The 15793-nt window shown below is 43.2% G+C and overlaps 1 protein-coding gene across 2 annotated transcripts; it reads right to left on the reverse strand.

Annotated features, from left to right (window-relative positions):
- Window positions 1-5427: 5427 nt before the first annotated feature.
- Window positions 5428-15479, reverse strand: LOC308157565 (RNA-binding protein, mRNA-processing factor 2a). 2 transcript variants are annotated; one of them, XM_080531146.1, is made up of 8 exons: window positions 15371-15479; window positions 13277-13354; window positions 11240-11278; window positions 10482-10562; window positions 9194-9344; window positions 8273-8424; window positions 5883-5955; window positions 5428-5513 (listed from the first exon to the last, which is right to left on the reverse strand). In XM_080531146.1, exons 1-7 carry the CDS (start codon window positions 15425-15427, stop codon window positions 5890-5892), a joined length of 624 nt encoding a protein of 207 aa, XP_080387272.1. In that variant the 5' UTR covers window positions 15428-15479; the 3' UTR covers window positions 5428-5513; window positions 5883-5889. The 2 variants fall into 2 exon arrangements, with proteins under 2 accessions (XP_080387272.1, XP_080387271.1); XM_080531145.1 differs by having other exon boundaries at window positions 8258-8424.
- Window positions 15480-15793: the final 314 nt, after the last annotated feature.

Raw genomic sequence — 15793 nt, forward strand, 5'->3', positions numbered from 1 at the left:
ACATAAAGTACAGTATGCAGGTGCTGTCTAATTACAAAAAGAATATCAACATATATTGTCAGGATAGTTAAGTTGTTGATGTAAATGTATTTAGTTTAATGAATGTTTTTAATGAGGTTTTTTTACATAATCTGATCCATTAGGTGTTTATTAATGCCTGTGTGGTGTTATTTATTTTAATTTTAATTTTAAATGTTGACATTTTTGAGTTAGTAATTCATAAAATACAAAGGTTCCATCTCACAAAACATAATGGAATGTAAAAACTTTGACGCTCAATATCTCTGAACTACCCTAAACGGAGATAGAACTTTATAATTTTAAGCTCACGATACCACTTCGACTGCATGGCTAGCTAGTGCGGATATTGGAACATAACCGCTGGATAGAGATCAGGGGAGGCTGGTAGAGGTAAGAATCGGGAGGACATCATTCCTCATTCCATTACATGCATTACATTGGGCCCATCCTCTGATTTCCGCCTCCACCAGCCTCCCCTGATACAGGGTGATCTACCAAGACACTTGTTTTATCCTGTACAGTGAAGGGATTCACGTGTGACGTCTTTACTTATGCTCATGCCACCATGGGACTTCAAACAGTCCATAACAGAGCAATCTTTGCCTAGGCCTTTGTTCCAAAAATGATAAGGATCAGAATTTCAATAATCAACCTTGTTACATTTGAGAGGTCAACATTCTCACAGTTGATAATGTCAGATCCAATTTTTTGGAAAGCAGCAAAATTAGCAGGTAAATGTCAGAGCATCACACAAACACGTGCAGCAGTGTGTGTGTGTGTGTGTGTGTGTGTGTGTGTGTGTGTGAGTGTGTGTGTGTGTGTGTGTGTGTGTGTGTGTGTGTGTGTGTGTGTGTAAGATGAGATGTATAGGAAATGTGTTCTTCATCTTGTTAGAGGTGCAGAGTTGTGGTTTCACAGGGACGCGCTAACACACAGATACACAGATACACACACACACACAGATACACACACACACACACACACACACACACACACAGATACACACACACAGATACACACACAGCTGGTACAATGCAGTACATTACAAAATCACATGGGACAGATACTCTTATGTAACATCAGTACTGTTATCACACTCACAGGCAGGCACGCACGCCTGCCCGCGTGCTCACACACACACACGCACACGCACACGCACACGCTCACGCTCACGCTCACGCACACGCACACGCACACGCACACACACACACACACACTCATACGCACGCGCACACACACAAACACACACCATGCCCCCGGTGCATTCGCGGCAGTCCTGCAGACAGGCCAGGTTCTGCCAGGTGCTGTAGGCAGGGCTGGACTTAGGGGGGTGGGGGCCCCTGGGCTTGAGTCATTGTTCGGGCCCCTACCTACACTAAAAATGATACGCTACAACTACACCAACCAGAACCTATGACCAGAAACACACGTATCCCAATGGAGTATGTTATTGGCATAAAGCACATGAAGAAAAAGCAAGTGTTAGGCCTGAACCAAGCGGTCAAATGTGGCCCAGAACAGACGGACACAGAGACAAGGGTGACAATAATAACATGTTTATTTAATAAAGACAGACAAAATAACAAACCTACACTAACAGGGCCTACGTGGGGGGAGTGTGTGGGTGCCTGAGACGAAATGTAAGTGAGGTGTGTATTGGACAGCTACAGTATGTGTCTGGGCGCGAGTGTCTGAACTCATGAAGCATCTACGACTGGTTTGAAAAACCCAGTAAGTTTTGGAGTTTTATAATTAAACAAATTAAAACACGTCATTCATCAGAGCGTCCAGTAGGAATAGTGATAGGGGCTGTATTTCCATGCCCGCGGGGGAGGGGGGGGGGGCTGTATTTCCGTGCCCTGCGCTGCGACAAAACAATTTTTTCCAATTTGAACGTAATTTATGAATTCAAAATCAAAGAGCAAATATTTATTCATACATTTGGATTTATTTTGGGGCCCCTTGTAGCCCGGGGCCCCTTGAGCCCAGGGTAGCCCATGTATAAGTCCGGCCCTGACTGTACCCTCTCGAGGCACCACGAACAGGTGCTTGTTTTTGCCTTTAGTCAATTAATTGGAATGTTTATAGTTGCAGACTAGTAGCCTAATGTGATGTTTCTATGGATATTCAACATCTCTGACAAAAAACTTGAACTTGTAACTGGGTTTGACAATTATAACTCCCGTTCCGTAGTCAGAGTTAAGTTACAAACAACTCACAAACTGTGCGGACTGCGGAATGAGTTTGACTTAAGTAAGGGGAGGATTTCACACTGTTTCAGGGACATGCTTTAACATGACCTAAAACATTCTGCATTTACTTCATTTTGCCACAAGAGGGCGTGCTTATTCTATTCAGTGACAAAGTGAGTGTGGTCGCTGTGGACACTATTGTAAGCCTGTAGGAGGCGCTCTTGCTCTTCTCACGAGGACTGTGCTTTGAAATCATGATGCCCTACTACGACTACGTGATTGATTGTTCTTCGTATTCACTTGAAGCAGACTATTAGCCATTGAATGGCAACCACCATGCCAGAGCATTCTCTGTGTGTCAGGAATATGTTCTCTCTAGCCGTTTGAATTTCACTGAAATACCATAGGCCAGAAAGTGGATTTAAACATTATACAATTACAATTATATAGCCTACACAAATCATATTTACAAAACCAACTCAGATACTGTACTAATCATGTACAAAAGATCAGTTGTACAATCTGATAGCAATTTAGTGATTTAAATCTCCTCCCATCATACATCATTACTTTGTTAGTGGTATATGATAGACGTGCATTGTTGTGCTCTAGCTTTATTAGTGATGCATTTGAAGACAGGAAAATCACCTCCGGTCCTCAATCCATAGTGTGCTTGCTCCAGCACCTCTCATCGATTACCTGTCCATTCAACTCTCTGGCATATCATGATGTTGTCTGACCCAATTATTTTCTGAAGGGCAGAATACTATTACTTGTAAGGATCTTTGCTTCTTTTACTCAAATGTGGTTTCATTAGGATTTTTATTTGGATGACACTTTACTCACACAACATGTTTATTCCTGAAATTGTTGGTGATGCATATTACTGTTTATAATGTTTGTGAATGCAGGTTCTACTTCTTGGTTTGAAGGGACAGCAATGTGTTCAGCTGTGGTTGAACCACATCTAGCCAAGCCTTGTAACTGACTCTCGTGGACACGAAAAGAAGAAGGTTTGAACCCAGTCATTATATTATTATTTTTTAAGTAATTCTTTCTGAGTGTGGCAGTCCCACTCATATTTTTCATTTTATCGTACAGATATAGTGAAGACAGACAGGAAAGTAAGGAGGAGATGGGAAAGAGAGAGGGCATGGGCCTCATTTGAGCCCATGCCGACATGGGCATGTGTGCAATGTGGACCGTGGTGCTAGACCACTGGACCTCCCCAGGCCACCAGTCATTATATTTAATTTAATTAATGTGTTGAGTTGCCTTTAACTCGTTTTTCTGGCAGAAAGGACTGGTATGGGCCTTTCTCTACAGCTTGTGTTTATTACCACAGTTGTGTGGAAATAAAAGGATCTTGTCTGCATCTTACCTTTGATCTACCTTGATCAAGTGCATTCACATGATTTCCTAGTTTAACACAAGTGTAAATCAAGACATTACAATTAATCAAGGTTAAAGGCATTGGTTTAAGAAGTAATCATTCATTAAACAATTACCACAATGAATGATTTAGGGGACTACAGCAAGTTCACAGACCACCATCACAGCCACAGTGTTGACCTCCATACTTAACCAGCTGGTCCCAATGGAAGTGGTCACTTAAAGGGTTCTCCTGAGAGGCCATTGTGGTTGACTGAGCACAACTGCTTATCAAAGGGACACTAATGCAATGGTGCATTTAAAATTAATAGTTGTGATGCATAATTGATATGCAAACATCTGATGTGCAGACGTGCAAACCGAGAGTCTACTATGTCTGAATACTCTGATTGAAATCAAGTAAAAGGTACACTATATAGCCGTTTCCACAAGTAAAGAGCCTTGAACATAGCTTATAAAAAATTGAAGTGAGTTTGCAGCTAAACAGTTGCTTGTTCACTGGTGGGTGGTCATTCCGAACATAGTCAGACTCAGACTATACAAACCGTGTCTTCCTGATTCAAATCAAGAAGAAGAAAAAAGAGGAGAAAACGGTTGCATTCACTTGCTTGTTTATTTCATAAGATGGGGATATTTGTACATCCTATGCTCAGCAGATACAGAGACAAACATGTTCTAAACTGCAAACTTAAATTCCTCCTCCATCACCCCAATCCTGCTGTCCACTTCAATACAAAATGCCCCACAAAAGCAACTCTTCATGTTTGTAGTACAGTTTCACATTCTGAAATATCAGCATTTTGACAGCAATCTCGTTTTCGCAGTCAGACTGGCTCATCAGCCACTTTCTGAACACTTCAGTATTGTAACCGAGACCCCCCCCATACCCTTCCCTAAATAAACAAATAACTTACAATTGCACTTTTTTAACTACATAAACAGGATTATAGCTCAAAATAACACCAAATGACGACTAAAGACCAACGTATACAGGTTCATTATTAAGTTGCACAAAAAAAATGCATAAATATACATTACGCAAAAGTACAAAAATACTTGTACTTGTTTTTGTTGCTCAAATATACTCTTAACAGACATTGATATTTTGGGCAAGACAGATTGTCAGAACATAGGGATGCATTCACAAGGTCCATGCAAGAGGAGCCATTTACACAACAGCCCAACTTTCACAGAAGCCAGACCCGGTATACACAGGAGAACAAAGGGATTAGTTGTCTAGGCTCAGGTAAAGAGGCAACACAAGCACTACTAAATAAAAAGATACACAGAACTCTGCATTCTATTTCATGCCAAAATACTTCAACATGCAATGACTCTTGACACTCTCCTGACCCTTCTGACTCATAGCTTAACGATGTCTAACTTCAGCAGTCCCACATCAAACAAATGGCACTAAGGCCATATAAAGCCTTCATAAAACCTTTATAAACACCACATTTACAAGCAAATGTCATGCTATAAACAGGTGGCAAAAGTGGTATTCTTGATAAAGCACGAATTTGGTAATGACTTGTTGGCATCTTACATTGGCCTTCTAAAGGATTTCTGAAGGCTTTAAGGGCTTTAACAGTGGTATCGTGTTTAAAGTGGGACCGATACTTCTTCACGACGTCCTCTTCAGCTAATTATGATCCATGGGAGTTGACGTGGCCTGGGTGTGTTTTTTTTTTAAGTGCTAAGACTGTACCGCAATAGCCAAAGAGGGACCGCCGGGCTGGTCTGTCCACAACTAGGTGTTCTCAGATCAGACTCCTCCGGAGAGCGTCCAGAGGAGATAAATATGTCCATAATGCACATTTGTCCGTTAAATAAACCTGATTTAAATTAATGAAGCGCTCAGCAAACCTTGCTTCTACTGGACAGAGAAGGCCTGGTTTCCATGGAGGTCTGAGGGGAGGGAAACGGGACAATTATTAAATTATTCAGGTGACGTTTTTTTTTTCCTCAATTCAACGCAATCCATTTTGCACAGTATGTTCTACAAACCCGTGACGCACTCGTTCTATCTAATATGACAAAGCTACATGACTGTCTTGAACATAGCACATCAGTCATGTCATAATACTTAATATAATCATAATCCATAATCTTTCACTTGTGAAACCTGTCTGCATAAAGTAGAAAGTAAAGTAGTTATTTTACACTTTCAGTGTTAATACTCATGTCTGATTCGATTCGTTGCTATAGAACAGTCAGGCCAGCAACAGCAGTCAGCAAGCCCTCCCAATACACATCTCACACACCATAGGTACTCACTAGATGTCTAACAAAACTGCCGGGACTTCCATCCAGGTTGGGAGGTTTCAGAAGGAGTAGGGTACCAGCGCATCTAAGAAAGAAAATGAGAATGAAGTAATGTACACCAGACTACCCTAAATGCCCAAAAGTTTCAGAGATGTCTCAAGTCAAAAGTTATTTAAATAGGAAGAGAGATGAGACAAAACAGAAAACCCTCAGAATGTGTTCAGATCCAAATTGTGGTTTGACTATCAGAGTATGTAACATTTTGTATCGACTGTAACTCCTTGGTCACCCTGAACAACCATGGAAATGTGGGTCACAGTTGCTATGAAGACAATACGTTTAGAACACTCAAAACAGAAATGAGGTAATAGTTTCAGAACACTCCACCATAATGGAAATTAGGAAAAACAGCCCTCCATGTGCATAACATTTCCATCATACGGTACCCACTGAGTGTAATGAATCACTGCCTTTCCGTGCCACACCTCTGATGAAACAAGCTTGGTTGCAGAACATGGTCATACCATACAAGTAGAACTTGTAATTGTCCTGCTTTGTTTACTTGTTGTTTTGGGTCATACACAAGAACCCACATTGACGACAGCAAATGACAGGTCAACTCTTCATTAAGGTTTTCCAGCTTCTTCACAAATGATTGGTCGTGCAGAAGCTGGAATACTCCGTACTCCTAGGGGAAGGGGGAATTCAGAGTATTTTAGGGATCCTTCACCATCTTGCAATTAGCAAACTTTTCCTCCTTTGTATTCTAACACAGAAAGCTTATGTTCCAGCCAGGGACGAGGACAGTAAGTTGGCACCTCCATAGACGGCTGTCATGACCGACAGTCTCTCCCAGTAAATACCTTGAATTCCTTCGCCTGTTGCGCCCCGTGAAAATGGTCCATAACGGCTGCCCATTTTCACAATGTAACACTCCCCTGTTTTCATACAGGGAAGTTAACTCGGCAGTGAACTTCACATGACCCATCACAGAAACAGTTTCCATTGTTGTTCTTGCCGAAGCTCGGACCACTGCTGTGTAACCTACAGTACCGTTATGACAGCACTCGCAGCAATTAGCCAACAATGGAAAGATTTAAACTATCCTTTTCCCTGCGTGCTGGACCAATGTGCTCATTTATCAACTGAAAATAGGTCACAGAAAGCTAACTTCGCTAACTTGGCTTGTGAATGGCTCCCTTTTAAATCTTTTTATGAAAAAGATGGTTGTTGTTCAGTCCTACACTTGCAACTCTTGCTTGGTTAGGGTATTATAGACCATAATTAAATCACAGACTCGGAGGTTAAGTGCAACGTCTTGTCCGTGACCGTCAGTGCATCACGCATCACATACAACAGTGTCCTCCTACTGACATCTCACCAACTCCGTAGATGACAGTTGGTAGTGACTGGATGATGCAAGCAGCAGCATTCCCAAGTGGATAAAGTATTCTATTATACTCTCCATTGACCCTGGTGTGTGAGGTTACATATCGACGCAAGATAGAGGAGCTCTGGGCCGTGTGTGTTCCACTTGAGCCTTCAATCACACCTCTAGCACTCAGGCCGAGACACCTATGGAGCACTGGGGCCAGGACGCGGCTGGGTGACAACCAATGGGGGAAGACGTGAGAAGGTCTAAGTGTGTGGTGTGATCGACGCCGTTACTGTGTGAAGGAATAAACGCATGACGGAAAGTACCGGTATCCTGTCCGACTACAGAATGATACGATTACATTTAGATTTCATTCATTCATAAAGGCAATAGTAATCAACGACAGTTATCAACTGTCAACAGACAGCTGGCAGAGCAGGCCCTATGGACTTGGGATAGTTACTGTACTTTCAATATCTGCTTGAAAGTGCAGTCGCTCCACCCAAACCAATCCTTTGTCCCCCATCCTTATGTCGTTGTTTAGTTCCGTCATATATGAATCATCGAACAGTCATTCTGTAATAGATCCAGTTACATGTTATAATAGTCGATTACCAGTCAACTTAGCAATACCTCAGTTCCCATCTTGAAAGTCAACAGGTATGGCAGCGAGGCATTGACTTGGAGTTCAGCCTCTAGGTTTGTGAGGTAGACTATGAGTGAGAATTGTGGCCTCGATGGGAGCTGCACTGCAGTGGGTGGACCAGGTTCGGTGTCAAGGAGGAATTGAAAACATTTTGAAACAGAGTGAAACTGAAGGGACCTGACTTGTCCCAAGTACAGACATATTACGTTTCCGTCAGAAATTTTTTTCCCTACACTCTGCCCCTACTGAACATGACCCTGGGAGGGGACTGAGCCAGGAGACCCTCCTCAGAAAGCGTCGCTGTAGTGAGGAAGGTGTCCCCGGGCTAGACTGGGCGGGACAAAGGAAACAAGAAGGAAGACACACCGGTTGGTCCCTCACCTGGGCGTGGAGGGCTGCGGCGGCGGCGGCAGCGGCCGCCGGGTAGGTGAAGGCGGCGTGGGGCAGACCCGGGGCCAGCTCCGTGGTGTACAGAGGGTAAGGGGTCCAGGCGTCTGGTGACGCTGGGATCAGTGCCGCGCCCGACAGGTCATCTGGCCACAAGTACATTGATAGGGAGAATTAGGGAGAGGGGACTGTGTCGGGTTAAAAACCACTTCTCATTGACCATCATAAGCGATTAGACTAGAGAATTGGAGTGATTGGGTGTTGACTGAATTGCTTTTGGATTTTCCGTCAAGAAAAGGCTCATTGTTAAATTGCATGAGGTTAACCAATTGATTGATAAGGCAGCTTAATGGTACAAATACCCTACAACTTAATCTGATTTGATCTGTTCTGACTTAATCTGTTACCCCATTCATATAAAAAATGTAGCCCCTACAGAAACAAGCAGGTGAGTGCACAGAGAGAGCGGGGCGCTTGCTGACTAGACCAGTGAGATTGTGGGTAATTCTTTGATTGGAATACAGCAGAATGTCTTTATTGCAGTCAGGATGACGCATGCATGTGGCAGGTGAGTTAGTCTTAACTAACATGAACTCTACTCATTCTAGTTCCAGGTTGTTTGTTAACTGTACCCCCAACACGCCCAGAGAGAGACTCTGTGACCCCAACGCTCTACCCTTCTCCTGAAGTGTGCAGTCATGCACTAGCCTCCACATTGGTTATTTAAAAGTAATGGTTTTAAATCTATGTGGGGGGGAAGTGCATAAGTGCACACTTCAGGAAGAAGGTTGGGGAATTGGGACAGAGAGAGAGAGGGGGGGGGGGGGGAGGAGGGGGGGGGGGCCAACCAAGGACCGACACTGCCGCAGTGAGTGGGTGAGAGCTTACGCCTAGTGGGTGCAGCCGTACACTTACATGGGTCCCGTGCAATGAAGTGTGCTCCTAGAGCGGGGTGGATATTTGTGGGGTTCGGTGTGGCCATCAGCTTACTCTTTGCCATCTTCGTGTTGGCTTTAGCAAACTCTAACCGCAGGGTCTGAGGGCTTTCGGGGTCAAAACGGATGCCCTAAGGGGAGAGATCGGAGGGGGAAGGGGAGGACACAGTATTGTAAGGTAGGTGGGCTGAGTAGGTGGGGTGAGTCTGGGGCCTGTTTCTCAATAGTCCCATCATGGCCTCCTCTCCTGGGCCTTGTTCCAATACCTTTGATGCATCCTTCCTTCCTGCCTGCCTTGAGCAGCAACCTCTGATCTGAATGCCATTGGACGAAAAGGGGTTCCACCCAACTATGTCAGATCGTTGATTGGTTCAATAGAGCAGGACGGACGGAAGGATACGATTCCTAAAGTGTTTGAACAGAGCCCAAAGTCGTCTCCTTCTCCTTCATGACCACTTATGGGCACAGGGGCATCAATGGGTATTCATTCACACCACTGCTTTGACCTGTCGAGTCCTATTGTAGGAGTGACCCAGAGGGGAAGGGGGACTAGGAGAGGGAGCCATTTGGGACATCATGATCTTGGACGTGGTCGACCCTGGTTGTGTGTTTGGTGCCCTAAGCGTTGTGGTGCCCACATGCAGGTGAGTATCTTGGTGTGTGTGTGTGTGTGTGTGACTGCTGGTGTGTCTAAAAAGGTGATGCTCATATAAGGAAGGCTATGCTATGAGAGAAGTGTTAGATACTGCCAATGGTGGCTACATAGTGACACAATAAGAGGTTACACTACCAGAGGACGATGTGGTCTATGTACAGTATAGGACTAAGCAGTGATATGCAAAAATAGGAAGGCTATACCAACACTACAAAAGATGTGTACCAAGGTTGAAATAAACTACCGTAATTCTACAGGATTCTGGTCTCTGTTTCCAAAAATGGCCCTGCCCTTGAATTGTAAAAGACAAAAAATCACTCAAATGTTTGGTTTTGAGTGATCAGACAAGATCACTTTGTTCACCCCCCCATCCTCCCCATCCTCGCCTCGTAAGTTAAGAACAAAGGACCAAGGCAGACGGGAAGGAAGGTAAAACAAAATGAAAAAGACAACACAAACATGTCAACACATTTAGGGGGGGGGGGGGACATACAGCAATGTACTCCCTGTTTCTAGGGAGGACGAGGACCAAAGACATGTCTCGAAGGACTATGAAGAGGATGTTTCAACAATGGCTAACGTTTACATCGTGGGCCGTTAGGCGCTTGCTTACATTTAGTGCGTTTTTAGCAGCTTCGGCTCCGGAGCGGCTGTCGAAAGTTACAAACCCGACGGGCTGTAAGAGAGAAGAAAACTAAGACAAAAGGCACCCCTTAGAGACTTTTCACTGCGAAATCAAAGCTTGTCAGATCATTTCACATCTCAAAAGTGGTGTAATGGATGATACAAGTCCAATCTTCACACACATCAAATCCAGCTAGGTGCCTCAATCCCAAATGAATGAGAAATATAGGCAATTCTGTTACAATTATGACAGGGTCATGTGTTCCCCAATCTTTTCCCTTCATTTGTGATTGAGGCATATCTGGATAATACAAACTGTCATTTCAGTTATAATTTAGAGTTATAAGTCAGAGTAATTTCACTTATATGGCCATTAATGCCCCAGAAAGTGCTGGAAAACAGTGTCATGTTAACGTATAAGCAATACTGACATTAAATATAATCGTTTTGAGAGCAGACCACAAAACAACATGTTTGTGGTCCAGACGATAAATAAATAAATTACAGTTGTCCGGTCCAATTTAATTTCGAAGCACTAATCTTCAAAGACATGGAGGTCTCTCGGGGACCCAACATAGTCAAATGTTGACACGTTTGAAAGGCAATCCTAACCAACATAGCTTTTTTTTTTGCCTTATGGCCTACCCCTCCTGGACAGTTGGTTAGACAGTTGCATGCAGGTATGCGTGTGTTCGAAAAACACAGAATTTGGAGACATTCCCAGTGACAACAGAAAAGACTTCTCACCTGTTTTGATGTTAACTTAATCAGTGACCCTTCGTAACCCTGTAGAAAGAAAAGACATCCAATTAACCACCGAGAGGTCACATGCAGGAAGTGAGGCGTGAACACTCCATATGAAGAGAAAAACTGAACATGGAGGCTCATGGTTAGAGTCCTGCCAATAACACGGGGGTGTATTCAGTGAGGAGCACTCACTCACAACATGGCAGATAGTATAATGTATGACCCCCTAATTCTACACGGACACAGACACTCATACCGGTGCTATGAAATACATTTTTATCTGAGCGTTCTGTAGCGTTCCACCCTCCTTCACAGGCCCCAGATACTCTACCCTCTCGCTCTCTGTGCGTGCCCTCCTTTACTCCCCTGCATATATTTTAAAGCCTTGTATCATAACCTCGTGTAGGCTAGATGGAGTTTCCACCATGTCTTACACCAACCTTTTAAAATCTCAGGAGAGGAAAGTGAACGGGTGCACCCACGCTAAGCTGGGGAGAGGGGCTGTCATGCAGATGATTAAACACAGTGAAGGCCTACATTATGCTTAACTGTTTAGGGGAGCTGAGACGGGGCAGAAGAGAGAAATCCAATGACCAGCAACAGTAAGGTAGCCCCCCCCCCCCCCTTCTCCTTACAGAAAACTTTTCACAAACAGTGACTTCTCTATCATTAGGTCAGTGCTTCACTCCACAGCATTAAATTATTTCTTGTTGATAACCCGCTAAACAATATGAAATGAATAGCACTGGTGTTGACAAGTGTAGGGGATTATGCTCGCTGCTGTTTATGCTTGCAAAATAAATGTATTCATACAATGTTCCGGTTTACAAAAGCCTGTGTCATCTGTGGATTTTATTGCAGCGCGAGAGATAAACCAGTGAATTATAAAATGTGGTTGTTTATACAAAGCCAAGATAGCCCCGGATGGACGCGGCCATAAGCAACATTAAGCTGTCTGACGTATAGGACGGATGGAATATCTACTCATCCTGATTAACTGTTGTGGAAAATGAAACCGCTTTACCTGCTGTGTGGTTTAGTGTGTTTGAATCGTGTTGTGAGGAAACCCAAACCACAATTTAAAGCAACAGTTAACACAACACATGTGTTTACTTTGCTGCATAAATCACAAGACAAATAAATCCCCCCAAACAAACACAATATTACCAGATTATATCCTATACCAGAACTGCCATTTTTGTGTAGGAAAAGCTAAGAAAAACCTAAATTTAATTTTACCTGTATGACCTCCTTCCATTATTTTTATTTTTTTAAAGTTTAGTTGATTAGGTTTCATTAACAACCTGGCAAACAGTTTGGGTTTTAAATCAACATTGCTGGTGAGGTGCAATGTGGGTAATATAGTACAGAAACCAATACGAGGATGGCCGTCTCCTACAAGTTCTACAGTAATGCGCAGAACGACGCAGATAACAGCAGACGTGAATCATGTAGTCGTGTGACAATTGCGTCCAACAACCACAAGTAGATTAACACAGGATAGCCTGGCTTGGAATGCTGCCATTTCACAAGATTGTTAATTCGGCACCAAATCACACAGGAGGACATGGAAGGACCCGAATGTCCCTGACCCACAGGAGAGGGGGGCGAGGTCACTGGGGAGAGTTGGCCAACAGCAGAGCTACTCATTCACACATTCCAGAGGACCATCCATGTGCGAGTAATATACCACTTCCAATTTGGCTGGAGGGAGAGGAAGGAAGGTTCATAGAATAGGACGGGTCTGATGAGAAAAACAGACTGTATAGAGGAACAATGATGTCACCTTATTACGGTTAATTTATTCTTATTATGGAAATATCTATATGATAGAATTCCAAATAGTTAATTATTTTTATATCTAGTAATTTTCCAATTTGCTGAAGTCGTATGACAACTTTGCTATGGGGTGCTACGGAATGTGAGAACATTTGCGTCCATATGAGGGAAACGTTGAGCTCCACATCGAAAGTAAAGTATGCATTTTTCCATCACCTCAGTACAGCGAGCCTAATCCAACAGCAGGTCCTGGCTTACCTTAAATGGTCTGAAGAGCAGGTACAGCTCACGAGGTTTGATATCCACTGGGAGGCCACTGACAAACAGTGTCCGTACCTGGAATGGAATCAAAAGACACTCTGTGAAAAACAGACTCCAGAACATGTAAGATACAGGACCAATGATAAACGAGCTGATTTTGGATTGAGGCCAACGCCACATTTCTACGTATTGAATATAGTGATACAGAAAATGCAGTCCCCATAGAAATAAGATAAATACTGTAGGCCTATAGATGGGCCTACAGATGCATATTAATATGAGAGAATAAATTGCATGCATCACAAAAGCTGAAATGATCATGGTCCTTGACCTTGGTCCTTTTATTTGACTACATACATAACCTTTTTTTAACACAGGTATGGCTTTACTCAACACTGATCCTCTTGCATAGAACAGAACCCCTATCCATCAGAATTACAGCTCTGACACAGACACACCAAATGGCTCCAAGTCTCATCTCTATAGCGAGAGAAAATAGCCAGACTTCTTCTGACAGAAGAAGAATTCAACAAACACGGGGCTGGCTGTAACTATAAATGGTCCACGGCAACCCACTGTGTCCGAGGACACAACCAGGCCGTTTAATTCTCCCTGCGCCCCGATTCTCTACCCTTCTTCTCCCCGAGTGTGCTTGTGCTATAGTCTGCTCCCCCACATGGGATGTTAAGCATATAGGATGGGCTTCAGGGAGTTCCCCACATCAACCCACTCCTTTAACATCCATGTGGGAGAGTGCACTAGTCTAGTGCACACTTCAGGGAGAGCACTAGTGCACACTTCAGGGAGAGCACTAGTACACACTTCAGGGAGAAGGGTATAGAGAACTGGGACAGCGCTGTGGGGAGGCCCCACTCACACAATGGGCTGCCAGAGGAACAACGTTGGACAACTGAGCACAGTGTGACGCCATTTCCTTCCTCTGACCCGCCGGCCCGGCCGCGGCGGGGCTCAGCTCCAGCGTTATTCAGGTGCTGCAGCAGGACAGAGGTCTGCGACATGTCCACACACACCGCCCTGGAAGCCTGACCCAGGTTGAGGGGCATTTTGTGATTGTAATTTTTTTTATCACAATATAGAATTGTGATACATTTAACATTATAGGGCCGAGAGTTTTCCCTTACGAGGAAAAAAAACCCTGACAGACATCTACATATGACATACAGAAATTGCTAGGGCCATTTTAAATTAATTAACTATATAAAAAGGTAATTAAACATTAATTTTGCTATGACGTACTATAATCTACCTTACTGAATGACTACCTGCATATATGTTTCTATTAAAAAAAGTACAGAATAAAGAGAGAACTACACTTCACCAAACCATTTGATGTTCAAAGCAGATATGGATGATTGTTCCATTTGTTTTGACAACAAGGTAGGATAGTTTAAATGAACTAATTACACAAAGGCAGGGATAACAACCACATTCACATTTCATTATTTCTAAAAGCCAAATTCAGATCACTCCGTTTCTGCTGGAGGCTGCTAATAGTTACTTGAAGTTAGAAGATATTGGGCGTGGCTACACCTGATAATGTTCATTCTGATAAGAAATAGATTTGTTAAAATAGTAAACTTCTGTTCAGGCCTATGAATCTGAAATCGAATTGCTATTCGGAGTTAAATAATAAAATAAAATAAATCTATTGGCCTGTATTTATTCAAATTATTATTTTTACACATTTAAAAACAATGACAATTAAAGCCAATCGTTCGATGTGGGTGATGTACGCTACCCATGTACATAAAGTTCCTTCCCAAAATTCACACGCTTTGACCATTTCCATGTTGTACCCCCTGAGGCACACCCTTTTTAGAGCTTCCTTGGAATCGAATAACGGCAGCTTATTCCGGTTTCAGAAGTTTATTTCTAAGGGGTGAACTGGGATTGTTTAAATTAATCAAGCCCATCATTCGCGAAAAAGAGAGAACATAATCAAGTAGGAGAAAACAATGTTCATAGCTTTTCATGGGCAGCTTTGCTTGACGTCACGCACACATTTAAATCAGGTCCCCATATGGAAACACAATCTTTAAAGACAATCAAACAGAAAACATGTATTCTTACCTCCTCTTCAATGGATTGCACATTGTTATTAGGTTCGGCATCATTCTTCAGACTCATGGTGAGGCTTGCTTCGGCGATGGTTGTAGTAGAGGTAAATGTGAAGTTTTTCCTTGTTGAATATTTTCCCCAAGTGCGTTTGTAGTTGAAGAGGTCTTGGTGGCGTTTGGACTTCAGGAAAGACGTGCCGAGGTGACTTCGTGCAATAACCGAGGTATCCAAAGATGTATTATAGCGAGAGACAATCATTCATGAAAAGAAAACTAGAAACTAAAAGGTGGAAAAAGTGGAGAAGTGCACAGTGAAGGTGAAAGAGGGGGAAAGAAGGGAACGACCCACTGCTCACATCAATTCCGTCTGCTGAGGGGTTCTGGTGGGAGAACAAGTCAACTTTTTCATTGGAGCGCGGCTCCGTCGTCGCTGTTC

Source organism: Nansenia antarctica, assembly GCF_963989245.1.
Source record: "Nansenia antarctica genome assembly, chromosome: 5".
In the NCBI taxonomy this organism is placed as follows: domain Eukaryota; kingdom Metazoa; phylum Chordata; class Actinopteri; order Argentiniformes; family Microstomatidae; genus Nansenia; species Nansenia antarctica.

Bases quoted from the DNA above. Each gene is read 5' to 3' on its own strand.
- LOC308157565 (XM_080531145.1), bottom strand. From the start codon at position 15,427: ATGAGTCTGAAGAATGATGCCGAACCTAATAACAATGTGCAATCCATT. The intron at 13,355-15,370 runs GTAAGAATACAT...ATTCCATTCCAG, and splicing joins TGCAATCCATTGAAGAGGAG to GTACGGACACTGTTTGTCAG. The intron at 11,279-13,276 runs GTAAGCCAGGAC...TTCTTTCTACAG, and splicing joins TGCTCTTCAGACCATTTAAG to GGTTACGAAGGGTCACTGAT.